Raw genomic sequence first — 19,120 nt, 5'->3', positions numbered from 1 at the left:
CATGCATTATTACATAATTTCCATTAAATCATTGTCAAAAGGTCTTGAAACAATATTATTGTTTATCGCAATAATTTTTTGGACAAATAATCGCTCAGCAAAATTTGTTATCGTGACTGGCCTAGTAAGACATCCCAGTTGTCGCTCTAATTCTCAGCCCACAAAGTCATAAGTAGGTTGCACGAAGTAGGCTGTTGTATCATTGTGTTACAAAGCTGTAAATCCACAGAGATACACCACAAATGGTTTTAACAACCTGTTTGTTTTTGTTTTATAAAAATCAATTTCCTTGTGGATTAGAGGTGATACCCAGAATATCTCTGTTTAAGAAAAAATATCCAATACGGACAGAATGTCAGTACTTTGATTTACTTTTAGCAGAACACAAATCTTTTCCACCACAGTGCAACGTCACCAGCCCAACGATAGCAGTACTAAAAGCATATTTATGAAGTCCCAGCACGTTTGAAGCCCCCCTAGCTGGTGACGTTAGCCTGTATTTTGTGATACCGTACACAAAAAACCACCAGTGGCCACCTGACAAACGCACTTAATGGGGAGGAATTATAATTTTAGGTTTTTACAAAAAAAACTTTTTAGCTGTTTCAACTGATTTTGACACTATAAACATCATGCAACTAAACATGTTTATGTATGTTGTATGAATGCTAAAAATAGCACACACTGAATGGCTTTGTCACTGTATTCTAATGCACAAAAAGTATTAAAGTTATGCTGGTTGAGATGCACCAATGACAGTGTAGTAGTTGATGTGTTACTGTCTTTTTTCTGCAAAGCTTTGGACCTCACAGTAGCATTCAGAATATTTCTTTCTAAATTCCTGCTGTGTGAATTCGTTCATTATTTACATTATGTGGAGGAGAGACGTCCAACTGTGTGTATGAGAGAGAGTGCTGTTGTTGTAAAACTAGCTTTCACCCATCCCTGTTAACCCTTAGGGATTGGGTGTTTACTGATCAGAAAAAGGTCAGATTTTTGAGTTGCGGCTGTTATTTCTCACTGTGCATCTTCATATATTATTCAAAAGGATGTGCATACACTTAGAAATGTGCCATTTTGTAACATCCTGACAGGTTTAGTAGCCCTTTAACACTCTGTTTGGTGATTTGAGTTGATGGCATTTGTTCAGAAGCAATGTCTCCTGAACGTTGCTCAAAAACGTAAACCTTGTGTGTAGTTGGCAGTGCGTTTTCCTAACAAGGTGCATGTCTGAGAAGGAATAGAGGGAAGAAGAGGGAAAGTCTTGTCTTTCTCTCCCAGTGGTGCCAGCAGCCCCAGTTAACTCACCTACATGGAGAAAGAGAACAGAGGAAGAGAGAGAAAGAGGAGGGGAGGACTGCGACATGAGAAGGAAGCAGAGGGGAGGGGAAAGTTTGCAGGTGTGACAGAAGCAGGGAAGTAGGAGGGGGGGGGAGGCGTCAGGCTTTCTGGGTGAGAGAGGAGCAGAGGAGGAGGACTGGAGAAGAGACAGAAGAGATGAGCAGGCAAGGGCACAGCAGCGAAAAGGAAGGCTGGGGGTAGAAGGAAAGCAAGGAGCGAGTGGGAGAGGCAAAGAAGAGAAAAGAGTGAGTGGGAGACGACAGAAGCGGAAAGAGAGGGGGACTACAGAAGAAGGCACGCGAGGGAGAGTGACAGGGACAGAGGCCAGCAGAGGAGGTGGAGGAGGAGGTGGGGTGGGGATTGGCAGGGCAGACGGAGCGAGCGGGGGCAGAGAGAGGGAGATTTTGAATCTGTGAGACAGACAAGAGAGACGGAGCTGGTGAGGTGACACAGAGGGAGAGAAGGCGAGGCAGCGCGAGAAGAGGAAAGGAGCGAGGAGCGGCGACAGTTGGAGTTGTTGCACAGTATACGATGATGGGACTGTACTATCCTAACGTGTTGTCGGTGAGTGTTTGTCTCCGTACCTTTCCGCCGCTGCAGTACGGGAAACGGCACGAGAGCTCCGGGCACCGTCACCGAGCATTAAGCGCTAATTAAGTACTAACAGACGAGGACTCTACTTGACCCGTTACCGTGGTCCGCGCAGGACATGCCAGACTCCTGTTAGGACTCGGCCGACAAGGAACTAGTGTAGTGGATGACAGCGAGATTGAAACGGCCGCAATCAAGATTCGCCACGGCGAGACGCACGAGTGGCAATGCATTATTGTTACCGCCGTTGTTGTGGCATCTGTTCCCCTGCCCAGAGCTAGAAGTGTGCACGCAATCTGAAGAGCTGCCGCTGCCAGAAACTGTGCTCGGCAATGTATTATGTATGCTCAGAGGAATCCATGTGAGCGCGCCGCTCGCTGCGTTAGATCGTACAGCTGGATGGAGCAGTTTAGCTACATGCCAACTCTTTAGACATTTTTTTCGAGCAAAAAAAAAAAAAAAAAAGGGGAAATAAAGGAGCTTTGGGGAGGAGGAAAGGTTGGTAAAAAGTCTGTATTATCCCTGCAGCTGTCTCTGTACATTACCCCTGAGCTAAAGGGACAGGTGTCCAGTGAACAGTTGCTCCTGTCTTTTTCTTACTCTCTCTCTCTCTCTCTCTCTCTCTCTCTCTATCTCTCCCTCCCTTTGTTGTTACTCACTTTTACTTTCTCTTGTTTCCGTCTCCATCTCTCCTGTTCAGCTCCAAACACCTCCTCACTGTAATTTCTGTCACACATTTCACAAACACACAGAAGCCGAAGCACACACAGTGGGCTGCAAAGTTGGTGCATGAAGTGTCATGTTCATATTACATTTCAGTTGGAGTGAGTCAGGATCAGAGAGTGAGTGAGTGTGTGTGTTCACTTCTTTTTCAGCTGTACCTTAGATTCGTGCTCTCTTTACTGTTTGACCTCTTTTCTCCCTCCTCTTGCTCTCCCTGGGGCCCTGGCAGCTGTTATCTCAATGTTTTCATTTAAGAGCCCCTGGAAGAGAGGGGGATGGGCTGGGAAAACCAAAAGAGAACAGCAGCATGAGATCAGGAAATATACTTTTTAAGGTGACTGGATACCTTTGGACAGTTTGCATGCTTGGGGCGGAAATAGACCGACGAGGTGACGGACTTGGAGATGTGACAATGCGCTCGGTTTGTTGGAGCGGGCCATTGGGACGCTCTTGGAGCTGACTTTGCAGTTATGAGTGTGTAAAGGTGCCGTACGATGAGGGTAATATATTAGCTCCCTCATATTGCTGCATGCGCTAGTAAGGTTGGCCTTTTACTGCAGGAGCTGGAGCAGCAGATCAGGTTCAAAAGACTGAAATATTTTCTCAAGCCCCACCTAAGCGTGCGCCCCAAGGCAAGGGAGAGACGCCTACCTGCTGCCGAAGCTGAACACATGCTGCCACGCTTGCACAAACTGTTAACGGGTTGTGAGTATACGCCCCCACCTACGCCTCCCTAAATCTGGTTATTGATTCTACTTTGGGTTTTTACAATAAAGGTTGTTAAATGATCCCAATGAGCAGTGTTGCTGTGGCAACTTGCATGAGTCACTCATTTTGTGCCAATTGTTTTGCCGGTTTGAGGAAGGAGGAGACTGTAGTTTGGGAGAGCTGTGAGAGGTTAAGCACCTTTTGGACTTAAAAAAAATAAAAAAAATAAATAAAAAAAGATGAGTTATGAAAGCGCTCCAGTCTTGAGCTGCCGTGACAGTTCTGCCTCCTTAGCAGTCGTCTCTGCTGGCCCTGGAACGGCTCTCTGTGAGGCGTTATTAAAAATAAAAAATAAAACAGCCTCTGTGACAGATAGGGGGTTGCCCTCATTGACTCTTCGTAGGGTGAAGTTGACAGTGACAACACCATCCTCCAGCTGGCTTGCGTGCGCTCTTTAAAAGCAAACTGGACGCCAGGACATGAGTCGCCCTAAAGCAGAGCCCTTCCTGAACAAGCCAAACTGGTTTCATGGTCATACCTTGCTTTCTGTGTTAGTTGGGTAAACACACATCGTTTAGAGAGCGTGTGTGCTCACCTGCACATGTTTGTCAGGTGTCATCCCCTCTTTTTTGTTTTGGACTGTTTATTTTTCATAAAAGGCTGCAGCTTTTGTGGAGACGTCTGACTTTGTTGTACAATAAGAAGGACTGCTGATAGAAAGCCATAAGAGGACCAGTCTGCCATAAGGCTTGCCAGGGAGACAGCAAACATGTGGAAAGCAAGTTCTTTGGTCACTCAAGACCAAAATTTAATTTTGCAGCCTAAATGCAAAATGCTGTGTGGCAAAAACCTCATTATCTCAGTACTGTAAAGCATGATGGCAGTAGAATCATGCTGCGGGGATGCCTGTCTTAAGCAGGGACAGGAAAACCAATCAGCTTTATTTATGAAGCGCTTTTAAAAATGGCAAGCAATGTCGAAAGTGCTGAATATAAATAGTTGAAAAGAACAAAAACTATTAAATATATAACCGATAGAATGGAATATAAAACAAGAAAACGTATCGACACAACATCTGTTATTTGTTCATACCAAACCTATGATGTGGTTATACATGACTATTTCTAAACCTTTCTGTAATTTGTGATGACCATGCGTTTCATAATTTGGGATTCTAATGCGTTGAGACCATTAGGATGACGATGCTGATGATTGGAAGACGGATGTTGGTACTGAATAAAGGGAGTTCTTGGAGGAAAAACTAAAACAAGAGCAAAGGCTCACCTTTTAGCAAGCCAAACTTACTGGTTCGATTGCAATGACAACCTTTAGATCAAAGCATAAATATGTGTTAGAATAGCAATTTACAAAAATAAAAAAAAAATGTTAGTTTTTAGATGTACAATATGGGTAGAGACAGTACTGAACTGCAAAAATCATTCCTACGGTGGTGGTGGCGGTATTATGACGTGCAAGGTATTTGAAAAGATGGATGGAGCGAATTCTGCAATCATGTGGTGTGGCTGTGAAATTAATATTCAGTTGCTCTCCATCTAGTCTGACACTTGAGCTATTTTGCAAAGAATGGACAAACATTTCAGTCCCCAGATGTGGAAAGAAGTTAGAGAGATATCCCAAAATGCTTTGAGTGCAGTGAAAATTTCTTCTACAAAGTATTTCTTAAATTTTCAATTGAACAATAAAGCATTTCTTAGTTTTGATCTATCAAATTACTCAGGTCTGTAATTGCAATATAAGAATGTAAAAAATAAAGTTTTAAAGAGGTGTAATGCAATACACTGTAGAGGTTGGGTAGGAGGCATTTGTTTGATGAACAGATATGTTACCCTATAAGGAGATGGAGAATGGAGTGGTGGGAGGAGCTTGAGCATGCTGATATCCTTGTTGCTAAGAGGCAAATGGGCTTGATTGACAAGTGTGGGGGCGGGACGTATGCGAGGGGTCCCGTCTGGATTTTATGAAGCGTAAAGAAGTGAAGCGCGCAGCATAGAGAGAGAGAAGCATAGAGAGAGAGAGTGGGAGGAAAGGGAGAACAGCAGCAAGAGGAGCGGGGAAGAGCAACTGGGTGAGGGGTGGGGGATGATGGCGTGGGCTAGAATAATTTAACAAGAGGGTGTCTCCTGGCTCATCATTATGCCACAGACACATGTCATGAATGTTTCTCCAGCTGTTTTTTTTTTTCTGCAACGGCGAATAAAATAATCCAAGATGTGATCCAGGCGCTGAACTTCCTCAGTTAATCCGATCACTGAGCCAAAACGCGAGGGTCTGTTAACAACATGAATCACACTTTCCAGAGTCGCTGAATCGGCCTGCGGAGAGGCGCTGGCGCCCAGAGGAAGTAAAGATCCTCAAATGACATTATTTATGTGAAATGACCCAGCGATGGCCTAGTTAGTGTAAATCGTGTTCCCTCTTGTCTCCTCGTGTTTCGTGGTGAGACGGCGGCAGACGGGGGTGCTTTCTAACGTGCCTTCCTCAGACCCACTTGGTGCTGCTAACTGACCCGAAAGGAAGCCAGCTACAGCTACCGCTCTGACTCACTGGCTTTTGCGGGGGGGCCAACACGCACACGCAACCTAGTAGCGTCCCAACGCCAGGGGGAGCACATGCACGGACCCACACACAAAGGCGTGCGCGCTTAAACAGAGCAAACCTGAGTGCTGACACAAATGCACTGCATAAGTTTGCTCTCTTACAATTGACCGGGACTGCCCTTCTTTTGTGTCTTTGTATTCCTTCTCTTACCCCCCTCTCACCCACCTTTCTGAGTGCATTTATTCAGCTGAGGCTTTTATCCTGATGTGAATCTCAAAAGCCACTCGCAGTCAGCAAAAGGCTCATGCCAGATAGAAAGAGCTGCACGCAAAGCACATAATGTTTGTGTAGATACCCGGGCTTTTAACACGGCATACGAGGTAAAGAAAAGACCGCCGAGACGCAGCCAAAATGGATCTCCTCTGAAAACGGCGGTCGTGAAACACAAATACTGGGTTGTTTTTGGCTCGCGTTCCTGCTTCTATTTTCGTCTGGCAGAAGCGGCGCTAACAGCCGGGGTAGTCCGTTCTCCTGCTGGCTGGAGTCTGTTAGAGCATGAGCAACGGCGGCGAGCAGGGGCGTCTGACGGAGCCGACGAACGCTTAAACGCCGTGGAAATCACATCGCTTTAAAGCATCAACAACTCCGGTTCACCTGATCGGACCTGTGGTGGTGCTGTATTAAATTCCACGTTACTATCATTCTGTCCAGTTGCATCACAACTTGTCAAGTCCAAGTCTGACTCATCAGTAGTCGAGTGAGATGTGTCATGAGTCATAGATGTTGGGACTCGCAAATGACAACAGCGGAGCTGTTAGGAACATTTTACTGCACAGCAGGAAGGTAGTTTCCCCAGCAAATGTGTCAGAAGGTAGAATTTCACTACATAGTCAGTGATTTTTCTCTGCAGCAGGCAGGTACCTGAGGAAAGTTTCCACAGCGAGCTTAATTGGTTTGTTTTTGCTTTATTGGCCTATTTTGAAGCTTAACGTACAACGTGGGGCCATTTATTTTTGCAGTAAAAAGTCCATTGTGCAAGGGATGACTTTAGGTTTTAAACGAGATAATGTAAATGACGTCAAAACTGGTTGTTTAAATTATTATATCATTGTGCAAAACCATGCATACCCGTTTTTTTTTTTTTGTTTTTTTTTTATCTTTTGTCATATTACTCCTAGAAACAGCAATGATTTCACAGGGATTTGATGTGATAGACAAACACATCTATCAAATCGCAGAACTGAAGTGAAAAAGACAATATGACACCCCAAAATAAAATCCAGTGCAACTGATTGCCTTCGGAAGTGGTGTAATCGGAAAAAAAAAGACTCCAGCTGTGTTTAATTCTTGTGTGAAATCCAGCTTTTCCCTGAAAACCATGGAGGTTTGTTTGAGAATATTGCCGAAGAAACATCATGAAGCCAACAAAACTATCCATCCTCTGAAAATAGAAACTGTATGGCACAACTACAGGCCTACCTAACACCTGGTTCAGCTGTCAGTTGATTTACAACTCACATTTTACAACACAAAACATCACAAGTTTGGTGATGTAGAAATGGAGTCCAGCAGTGAGTGGTGTCAAGCCGCACAGCAAATGCAACACGCCACTGCAAAGATTTCACTCACGAACATTAAGATGTGAGACGGGAAGTCTTGCAAAACTTTTCAAGATCAAACATGAGTTCAAAGTGAACAAGCATGACCAACGAGGAAGAAGCACTGGCGATTGCGGACTATTTTTAACAGACAAGAAACAAAAAGATGTCTCTGATGTCCACTTGGACTTTCTGATGCTCCATGACAGTTGTATTTTTACAACTTATTTATGTACTTTGCATTCCCTTTCGTGTGTCTGTCAACTCGCTTTCTGATTGGCTACACGTCACATTGAACAATAAGTTACTTGTTTGTCCTCGGGATTCAAACATGTTGAATATTTCCTGTTCGGAGCGGTCCTGGTGTCCTTCTGATCAGTCTTATCACACATGGGAGGAATATTTAGTAAGATTATGAATAGAGCCATCACGGTAATCTGTGTGTTCTTAAAATTGTCGGAAGGTGAAGATCAGATCAAAAATCGGCATTAAAATCAGAGAGCCGTTGATCAACAATTACACATAGATTCCACAATTCTGTCCTCTATGGAGGAGTGGTTAAAAAAGAAGCTGCTTTTTGAAATAAAGAAGTCATGTTTACCGTTTGCCCAAATGCCATGCATCACATTAAATGGTAATATGCAATTAAATACAATGAGTGTGTGTTATTGAATGTTTCTAGAGCTCACATTTCAAATGGAGCGAGTGACGATCACAGTTTAGCTGTTGAAATCTTTTGGCTTTGGCTTCATTTTTGGCCTAGTCAGTAACTTGGCATGATATCCAGCTTTGTGACGAAGACAAACCAAACAGCCGCAGAAACACAAAAGATATTGTTCATAGCAGTGAAGTTAATCAGAACAAATAAAGAGGACAAAAACATGAGCGTTCATGATTTGTTCGGCTGATGTAATGGGTACCCGCATAGAGCGATCATAAAAGTGTTTTTTTTTTCTACCTCATAAATAACTCATAGGTGATTAATAAATTATAAGGAAAACATTAACAAGCAAACAACGCCTCCCTTTATAACTGCAGTTAGGTAGAAATGGAGCCAAATATTATTTGCATCAAAATGAGCTGTTCTTTGAGCCTAGCTAGAAATTTTAGTCTCCATGTGCCATCTGTGAGGCAAATGTGCGGAGACAATGCCGCAGTGCCAAACAACACCGAGGATAAATAAAGTTAAACTTGTCCGAGTGAAGGTGAGAAGAGGTTGCGCAGCCTGGTTTAAAAAGCATGTTGGATATTTATTGCCAGAAGTTGGAGAAAAAAAAATTTGCATTCGTTCTAGGGTCTGAAAAAGGTGCAACCTGCGAAGCTGCTTGTAAGATTATACCTCAAGTTTCTATTGTAAACACCTCCTGTTTTTGTATGAGTATTATTGACGTCACCATTTTACTGAAAATGTCAAGCCATTTGATTGGTGTGACAAGTCAGTGTGACATCCCAAGTTGCACAGGGAAAAAAAAAAAAATCACGTTTATTTTTTCAGTTTAGTTATAAATCCGTAATGGACTTATGGATTCATCAATTCTTAAAAATCTCTCCAGAAAGGTGTCCAAGAAACAACTTGCTGACCTGGAATTAGTTCCTCCACCCTTGATCATTTTCATGTCTGTGAGTGCATTTAATCTAAGACGAGCCTATGCATCAGTCGGTCCTTTAGCATAGGTTTCTTTTTCTTCCATTACTCAGCCTAAAACCTCATCTAAGCTGACTAATTTACGCGTTTCTGCTCTCCCCTATTCGTCTCCGAGATGGAGAGGCGACTGTAATAAATTCAGATCGTTCTCATCAGAGGATCGCAGCTCTCATTATTACCATCACAGATTGAATTTCTTTATCCAACATGGAGAGATTTCCTCACATGTTAATGATTTTCTGGTCTATTTTAAGGCTTCTATCCTTTAATTAGAGCATAAAATTATATCAGCTGTTTACCGAGCGCACATTTAAAAGAGGTATTATAGCGTGGAAGGAGAAATGCTTAGAGGTCAGGATTTTTTACTTTCACTCTCGGCCCCAATTCCAACTGAGAGCTTCATCATTGACGTGGGATATTCTAAATTATCAGAGAGTAATAATAGCTGCCATGGTTAGTGTGAAAAAAATGAGCCCCCAATTTCAACATATAACACATGAAATGTTCACAGGACAGGAAGGCAGCGACGTGAGGGATGTTATCACTCAGCAGAATCCTATTTTGGATGCCCGTGGGCAATATTGGAGCAGGTTCATACAGCTGCAGAGTTTAGATGAGCGGACACAGCTGCTATCTGAGAATGTGAATGAAGTTAAACTTGGACACAGCGGTCAGTAATCTGCTGGCAGCACGGCTCGAGTGGCCACGCGCTGAAGATGGGAGATCACGGTTTGTGTTGGGAGAGACTCTCGAAGGAGCAGTTCAAGGATTTCCGTATGAAAAAAAAAATGACTGCGTTGCCAGAGTGTCGAGATTAATGGCGTACATGCATTTACCGCGTGCTATCAGGGAGCAGGAGGGAGTAAGATAACAGGATTTCATGTTGTGATTACGCTGCTGAAAAATCACAAGAGGCAGTCCGGTACTGGAGTCAATAAAGGATGACTTCTGAGCATTTTCTTCTCTTAAAGCTACAGAAAGTGTCTACGTTCTCTCGACATCAGCGTGAAAAAGGGGATTAGTTAGCAGGTTTAATGGCTTCTGCAAGGGTAACATTCTTATTTCTAAGATTAGCAAAAGTTTTTGTTGAAGGATTATAGATTATACAGCAATACGTACTCTGAAATTTCCAGTACAGAGCAATAATATTCAAACCACAACCTCCACAAACTTTAATGCATTTTGTTGATGTCATAGTCCAACACAAAGAACTGCACAGTTATGAAGCGGAAGGAATAGAGTTGCTTAGGCAGATCGGGCGGAGAGATTTTGTGAGGATCTGTTTTCTGTTTGTCTTGCCACAGACTCTCAATTGAATTTAGATGTGGACTTTGACTGGGCCAGTTTAACACAGCAATATGCTTTGGTTTCGGGTCGGGTGATAAATTCCTTTGAATTAATCAAAACTTTTGTTTTTTAAGATTTTTGGAAAATTTGAATTTATTTTCACCAATACACTACTGGGATTTCCACAGTTCAGCAGAGGAATGTTTTACAGCTTTTATTTAATTGGACTTGAATTCAGGTCAACTCTACAACAAAATATATAGGGTTCTCGCTTAGATTTTTTTCATTTGTAATTGCGAGAATATTTGTACAAAAATATTGTAAGAATACAGTCATACTATTTGGAGAATGAAATTCTTTGCCAAATTCTGAGAAACCCTACAAGAAAAATAACAAAAAAATAATTACCGTATCCAAGCTTTCTTCTCATAATGACTTTTTTCTCGCAAGGCTTCCTTCTGGTAAAAATTGTGTCTTTAATCTGCTAATATTATGATTATATTCTCATAATTAAGCAAAAATCCTTGTAGCCTTTCCCCAATACTCTGTTGTACAACTCACAGAAGGTATTATTGAAATAAAAGCCACTTTTTAAAAATGTTTACTGTCATTTGTAATTACTACTTTGGAAAAAAAAAAAAATTGGATCTGGCAAGAAATGTAATTTTTCTGCCATATTGTTCAGGCCTACTTTTGTCTGAGCCATCGCACTGTGACTGGCTGAATGTTGAGAGTAATTGTCCTGCTAGAAGCTGAACCTCAGTCTCAAGTCTTTTGAGCCTCTAACAGGTTTTCTTTTAGGATCGCCCTTTGAAACCGACGTCCGCGTGATTGTTCTGTCCCTCATGCACCTGGGGCAAAGTTTGAATGGCTTATTTCAACAGCGGCTGTTTCTATTTTTAACTTTTCTTTTTAAACTATTCAAGTACAAGTAAAATCAACAACTGATAGTTGTCCTTTCTGGATATTCTCCCTCCTGAACAGTGGATCTATGCAGCTTCTCCAGCGATACAATCGGCCTTTTCTCTGATAAATTCTCCTTGTTTTGATGGACAGCCGTGTCTGTAGATTCACAGTTGTTTCCATCCTCTCTGTATTTTCAGATGACAGATTGAACCTGACAAAATGTTGTAGTTCACTAGGTATGAATACTTATGTAAGGCACTGTATAAACTATCAAACCAGTATCCAAAGCAATTGAAAGAGCAGTTTCTCTAAAAGCTTCTTGCATTTCATTCCAGGGCTCCTGCTGTATTTATTTACTTCTGTTTGTCTCTGCCAACGAACAGACAAAGTTTCCCCCTCACAGTCTGCTGCTCCTGTGTCACAATATTGATGTGATCCGTGTCGACCGCGTGCATCCCCCGGTTTGTTACAGAGTCGAGGGGCTGGACTACAGTGTCACAGGTGCGACGCTGAGAAAGGTCAAAAGCTGGGAGACAGATGGCTTACGTGCACACATACACAGACATAAACACCCTCCCACACACTTTTAACTCTCCCAAAGGGACAGTGATCCATTGTGCAGCTCAGATGGGCATCGCTGTCACTCACGCATGGACAGACTCTCGCGCACACACTCACACACACACACACACACACACACACTCACACACACACACACCAAGCAGATGTCTGGTAAACGATTATGATAAAAAAGGACATCAACCATTACTGTTAAATTGCTACTACCAGTGTGTTCTTTTTGTGCTACCTCATTACAACTATCATTAAAGATTAATAACCGCAGAGGAAAGCAGAACCAATATGGTGAAAATAATTACATGTAGACTATGAATGAAAAACACAATAGGAAGATAAATAAAAAGTAAGTTTCATGGAAAACAAAAGGTTTCTTAGATTAAACATAAACTCTGTCTTTTCTTTTTACTAATTATCATATTCAGGTTGATATTAAATGAATGCATGTGAATAATATTTGGCTCAGTTTGTTCTTATTATTGTGTGAACAGTATCTTTGTCCTTTTTTCCCCCCCACTTTTCACATTGCAGCTTCCCAGTCACACGACACAGAGAAGCTGCATGTGCCAGGGCCAATTTGCTCTACAAAAAGGATATCTGATGGTTTCCTAATCGCTTGAGTGTCTTTATTAAATCGAGGTTGCATCTGGAAACAGCCAGAACAGGTTGCATTAACAAGAACCCATTGTTTTAAATAAACACAAGAACAACGGAATAAGGTAAAAAAAAAAATGAGTAGCTCTGCCAGCCTTCTTTTACGATTTTATTAGCACTAGTCACCAATGTCAGGTTCAGAGTCAAGCAAGGTTTTCTTTTTTTCATATGAATGCAGAAGGAAGTTTTTCCACATGTACTTGCCGCTCTGCAGATTTACTTCTCTACTGACGTTGAGAGCAAACTGAAGCATTTCTGCAGTGCTCAGCCTCGTACCTGACTGTGATGGTGAATGCAGTGAACCTGCTGCCTGCTGTATGTAAGGCCACCTTTTGGTTGCAGAACATGCTTAAAAAGTAATGTTATTGTTGCACTTCGGCAGAGTTCAGACAACATTTTACTAACTGTGCATGGTTGGTTGAGCCAAGTTGCAGGTTTGTGGACATTCTTGCTTTGAAAGGCATCTCTACAATCCACCAGTACCAGAACAATAAGGAAATGGTTCAGAACTTGATCTAGGAGATTCTAGGAGAAAAACTGGAAAAGATCTGCAGTCCTGCTGAGAGATGTAAAACCAACCATATTTGCTTATACTTTGATTTTTTCTGCCAATAATGATTTTATCCAATTAAGGTCCCACTTTAAGAACTGTACTTATTTCTCTTTAGCCTTCCTGCCATGAACGATCCTAAAATCTTTCTCTTTTTTTTACTTTAGGAACAGAGACGAAGTCTCAGTGTGTGTCTGAGAGAAGAATATTTGTAAAACAAGGTTTTATTGTTGATATTTTAAGCTGTGTTGTATATTTTATGTTAGTGATATGACCTGCTGAAATGTGGAAAAATTCATTTTCATTGTACACTCGACTTCTTCCAGATACAACATGGTGCCGTCTATTGCTGGATGTTTGGTACCAACCATGCATCATTTCCTCTCCTCTTTCTTCCATCTTTACTTGTGCGAACTTTTCAAAACATGACTTCGCAAAGCTTATCTAGCTTTCAGCCCTCGAAAGGTGCAGAGATACGCATCAGTCAGAAGACATTACAAAATAAAAGCATTCTTACAATTGGGACCGTTATCTCGGTTAATTGCACAGCTTGGTTTTCATTGCTGCCTGTGAACAGCAAGCTCCATGTCTACGTTGAAGATGCAGACCTGTAAAATAAATCTTGACATTTCGAAAGTGCTGCCAATGTTTCTAAATACAACATGTTCCAGAGGAGGAAATTTTAAGAGGATTAAACACTCTGCTGTGTCCAGGTCAGCCTTGATGGTATCTAGCGGCGTCCGTTTGTCATTGTGACAAGATGTCTACAAGGCGGTTGCCTTTTTGTACCTGCAAAAGTTAGATGTGTTCACTAGTTTTTTTTTTAATTTTCTGTGTGATTGTTTCTGTGTGGTCAGCATAATGCATTGCTGAAGAAGGTCTTTTACCATCATCATATGTTTATAGGAGACCGTCTTGTTCATGAGAAGCCAGCCAAGTGCTAGTACAAACTGCTATGGTGGTTTGCTGACATCTCCGCCAACATGCGCCGTTACCGTAAGCAGCTTCAGCATGTTTGCATGCTGACCTCAGCACTTACCTTAAAGCCTGCCTGCATCTTGGTGCAACTTGGCACGGCTGCAGTCCTGATGTAATTATATTAGTGAGATCAATAAACTAAAAGCAAAGGATTGTCCCAGTTTGTTGCAGCCTCTAATTGATTGGCCATCCCATGAATTCTCAAGAGTTATAAATAGATCTGAAAGACAGTGATGGATGGTTTATCTCTGCAGCTATGGATCAGAGGCAAAGCATGCCTCTTCTATCAGTCACCACCTTTTATCGTCCATCCCCCCCGCCTTCTCCTTCCCTGCTGCCTCCCTTGCTCACTAACTATTACCATTTAGGGTATTCATGCCCCTCTGCCAGCAGGGAGGAATGTGTGTGTGCGTACGTGTGTATTACTGTTCGTTTGCAGATGTCTGCATTGTTTTCCACTATGTGCTGGTAACCTAAACTGGTATCTTATGGGGTAATTGTGTGTGAAATACTTGGAGAGTCTTCCATAATAACAGTTGGTCTTTGTGCGAGCGCTTAGGTGTGTGGGTGTTTGCATGTCAAAGGTGATTTGTGCGCAGAGGCGTTTGTGAGTGTGTGTGCAGGCGTCAGACACTCATCGTTGTGCAACAAACCGAGCATGGAGGCATCTGACCCTCAATAATAGATGTGGCTGCAGTGAATATTTAATGGGCAGGGGGCTGTAGATACATGCACGCTCTTACACAGGAGGGAAAAATTAAAATTTAGTATCCACCATGTCTGCATGACTTTTAGGCCAAGACTCTGGGGAAATGGTCTTGCAGTGTCTGGGAGGTGTAGGGGAATTTCACCAGCTGGCTACCGTAGCTCCCGCTACCGTCTCACTCCGTTCTCGTTCCGTCCACAGGGCTCTCAGGATAGTGCTGGCGGTCAGGAAGGACTCGTACCCCCACCCTTCTCCGCCTTCCCACCTCCTCCGCCTCCGCCTCCTCAGAACGGCCTGACTCTGGATTACGGGAGCAGCCTGTATGCGGCAGGAGCGGTGCAGGGCCCCGTGGAGGTCGGCGGAGCAGGCAACAGCGCGGGCAACGCCGGCAACAGCCTCAGCCAGGTGAGCGCCGACCTTGTGTTGTGGCCCACAAAAAGACTTAAGCTTTTTAGAGGTGTTTTTATGTCTTTCTTTTAGACTGCTGAGTAATTAAATTATAGGTTCAATATCCATGCTGGATTTGTGGAGATGCACAAATCAATCTGACAGAAATCTGACTCATCCAGTCTGTTTTTCTTGTCTGGCTCTGATCTGTGATCAGGAGGTAAAAATACTGCACACCTGATGAGATTTTTCTTTCTTCCATTCATTGAACACAACAAACTAATAATTTTGACCATATTTGGTCTATAAATGCAACAAATTGCTGCTCTTTGATGTGATCTTTTTAATTGTAAAACTATCAGATAAAGTTAAAGGATCTTTCTGATGAGTAAATAAGGAAAAAGTCATTATTTTTTGATGGATTCAAAAGGACAACCTCTGTGAAAAAATTGCTTTACACGTTATATGTTTTTTTAAAAATAAAAATGCCAGACCAGTTAATTTGGAATCATTCAGTGGGACATTAATGACGAGCAGAAATCTGTATTTTCCAGTAAAAACTTGATCAGTGAATCTCCACAGTCTTCTATAAATGTTTCTGCTCTGAACCTAAATAGCTCTGTCTACAGAAAAATACTTAATTACTATTAAATATTTGCTCTGATGATTTAACAACTTGAGCTGAATACATCTGTTTGTTTAATACAGCTGACATTACATAGGGATGCTTCTTTCAGACTTCCTCTCCTTTTAAATAAATACACTTTATTTAAAGTGTATTTAAATAAATACACTTGTAGACGCATTGTAGTACGCGTCTACAATGCGTACTTATTTTGAATTATTGTACTGCAGGTGATAAATTTGCTTAATAAATCTGCTAAGTAAAGACTCTCAGGCAATCAACATTATTTTCTCTGCAGCAATGCTCACAAGTCTGCTTTCCACATTTGCTGAATTCCTTCCTTTTCTATTTTATTAAGCAGCCTGGGTCTGGGACTGTTTCTCTAACATAAATTGTGTTGGATGAAAGTGAAAAGGCCACTCAAGTTGTTAATCAGAAACTTAAATGTCTTTCAAACTTTGGTTCTAAATGCAGATGCGCCGATTTGTTTTGTATCGTTGGTTTTGGTTTTAGTAAATCTTTGACCTACTGAAGCCTTATTTCCACGAGGGGGCATTTGATTTAATTCTGATCTGTTGTTTGATGTTAAACATTAGAAGTACCTACAAGTACTATTTATGGAAAATGTCTGTAAGAACTGATACATAGAAAAATCAGAGGAGTAATCGGCTAATTACCGCCTCTTGTTTGTCATTAGTCTACTCAGCCTTTTATGATAAAAACAAATATCTGTAACAAATTGTAATCAGTTGGTTCATGTCTTATTTTGTCTCTCTGACCCTGCAGTCTGACGGCTCCTCTCAGATTGACGGGCAGTCTGTAGTTGGCTCAGGTGGAGGGGGCGGTGGCGGGGGCCCTGGGGACGATTCGGACGCCAAGGGGACGCCCAAACGTCTCCATGTGTCTAACATCCCCTTCCGCTTCCGAGACCCCGACCTACGGCAAATGTTTGGGGTACGTAGACAAAAAAAAATAAATAAATAAAAAAATCCTCCTTTTCTCTCTGCTTGCAATGCGCAAAACGTTTTCTCTGCCCCTTTAAAGTCAGAACATTTGTTACTCTGAAACGGCTTGTCGTGATAACCGCAATTTGGTAAAGAGAAATGCCTCCAAAATGTTTTGATGAGGCAAGAGCAGGGAAGAGATAGATGTGGGAGAACCCATCCTGGCTCAGTGCCAGCTCATCATGGCTGAGCAGTGCTGACTCCCTGTGGCGAACATGTGACTTCAGTGCTTCTGCAGTCTCCTAAATTCACTGCGTCGTCTCTTTCGTTTCAGCAATTTGGCAAAATCCTTGATGTTGAGATCATTTTCAACGAGAGGGGCTCCAAGGTAAGACGGTGGAGACAGACCCTCAAGCATTAAAGTGTTTTGTTTTTCATAAAATAGGAACTGAATTGTTGTTTCTGCCCGTTTTGCCACCTCTCCTCTTTTCCCCGCCCTCCTCCTCCTCTCCTCGCAGGGCTTCGGGTTTGTTACGTTTGAGTCCAGCTCAGATGCAGAGAGGGCCAGGGAGAAGCTCCACGGCACGCTGGTGGAAGGACGTAAAATCGAGGTGAGCGTCCAGCCCTCCAGAACAATGTCCATTTTCTCCTCTGTCTCTCCTTCATTTCTAGAAATGACAAATGAGAACCATTATGGTGGTTTCTGCCCCCAGAGAAGGTTTCCACGTGGCTGTTCTGTGTACCCCTCTACCCCCCCTCCTCTGGCTTCACTATAGCATGGTGCAGCGGTGCCGCACGCTCTCTCATGACGGCACTTCTTGTCGTTGATGTTGTTGATGATGTTGGTGTTGTGGGCTCTCCATTCCACCTTGAACTTGGAGCTGTGTGGTTTGCAAAGCTTGCTGGGTGGAGTGGCTACACAACAGGCATGGCTGGTGAGATGTCACTACGACTCGATCGCTGGCGATTTCTGCTGCTTCTGTCACAGCATGTAGGGTCTGGTTGTTTTTTTTTTTATCTTATTTTTTCTGTTTCCCTGCACCTTCTCCATCCCCATCATCACCTCTTCCATGATCATGATGAGTGGCCGTTTTTGATTTATGGTTGTGTTTATGACTGGAAGAGATTTCAAAAGCCTCTCTTGTTTTCTCCTGTGAACGGAAAAGTGCCTGCTGGTGTCGCATGGTTGGAAACGTACAGTGTCTTGCGAAACGATTTAAACACTTTGAACCTTTTCACATTTCGTCACATTACAACCACAAACCCAAATGTATTCTCTTATGACTTTGCCATGAATCAGTACAATGTAGGATAAATTTGTGAAGCAGAAGGAAACATTTCACAAATCCTCTCAAAAAAAATAAAACATAAAAAAAAAAATCTGAAAAGTGTGGTTTGCATTTCTATTCAGCTGTCTGTCCCTGGTCTCAGTTCTTTTCAAGGCCGTAACAGGATGTCTTCCAGGATTGCTTAGTGGTTATCTTTATGCCAGACTTAGCTTTCCACGATGAATAAACGAGATCGTCACAGTTTTGACTCTGCCTCAGTTGCTGTGATGATTTGTTCAAGGGATCATACTAGGAGTGGGCATTTATGGTTTATGATATGAATTATCATTTATCATTGTCTCGATAAATTCCAATTAATGATGTTAAAAAAGACAATTTTATCGGAAATGTTATTTTTTTTTTTTACTATTTTTCCCAGCGTCTGTTCCACAACGAGATCAATAAATTTGAAAATATGATTAAATGCAATTATTGTGTGCAGCTTAGTGATACAAATCACAACTTATTTAAGTAACTGGTGTCCTGAAGAAGCTTGTTTCAAATGGGTATGCTTTTCAGGAACAATATTTATACACGATGTTATGAATGTTATACCTAAAAAAAATTGTATTTATTTATTTTTTAATCATTTTAATTAACACAGTAGTGCCACAAAATATTGCGATGAAATTCTAATTCCATATCATATACACAGGCCACCTGACTAAAGCAGCCTATTTAATGTGCCCCTTACATTGCTTGTGGCAATAAAATACCCAACTGTTTGACGTCGTAACTTGACAACATGTGAAAATGTTCAAAGGGCGTGAATACTTTGGTGAGGCACTGTAAGGTTAGAGTTTGCTGGGAGTTTCCCCAGCCTGTCACTTCACACTGAGCGACTTGTATGCGGTCGCAGCTGATATGTTTGGTGTGTTCAGAGATTGAAGCATGATGGGTGGGGGGGGCATTTCTGGGGCGGGAGATGAGGAATGAAACTGCTGTGAGAAGTGTGGTGTCATTTTTGATTTTCCAGAACCTAATAAAATAAAGAAATAAAATCACATATGCAAG

At 42.1% G+C, this 19,120-nt stretch overlaps 1 protein-coding gene across 5 annotated transcripts in view; it reads left to right on the top strand.

Annotated features, from left to right (window-relative positions):
• Positions 1 to 19,120, top strand: part of rbfox2 (RNA binding fox-1 homolog 2) — a 57,378-nt gene that overhangs the window by 22,544 nt on the left and 15,714 nt on the right. For 3 of the 5 annotated variants that reach the window (XM_015058735.1, XM_015058659.1, XM_015058812.1), the window contains exons 3-6: positions 15,024 to 15,227; positions 16,621 to 16,788; positions 17,113 to 17,166; positions 17,297 to 17,389. In XM_015058735.1, coding sequence (XP_014914221.1) covers positions 15,024 to 15,227; positions 16,621 to 16,788; positions 17,113 to 17,166; positions 17,297 to 17,389 — 519 coding nt within the window. Of the gene's footprint in view, positions 1 to 1,448; positions 1,906 to 14,035; positions 14,135 to 15,023; positions 15,228 to 16,620; positions 16,789 to 17,112; positions 17,167 to 17,296; positions 17,390 to 19,120 lie in introns of those variants that run through there. The other 2 variants (XM_015058971.1, XM_015058889.1) reach the window with 2 other exon arrangements.

Source organism: Poecilia latipinna, unplaced genomic scaffold (genome assembly GCF_001443285.1).
Source record: "Poecilia latipinna isolate Pla-1442-1.1 unplaced genomic scaffold, P_latipinna-1.0 Scaffold4, whole genome shotgun sequence".
NCBI classification, from domain to species: Eukaryota; Metazoa; Chordata; class Actinopteri; order Cyprinodontiformes; family Poeciliidae; genus Poecilia; species Poecilia latipinna.
This window is presented reverse-complemented; position numbering and strand designations above follow the sequence as displayed.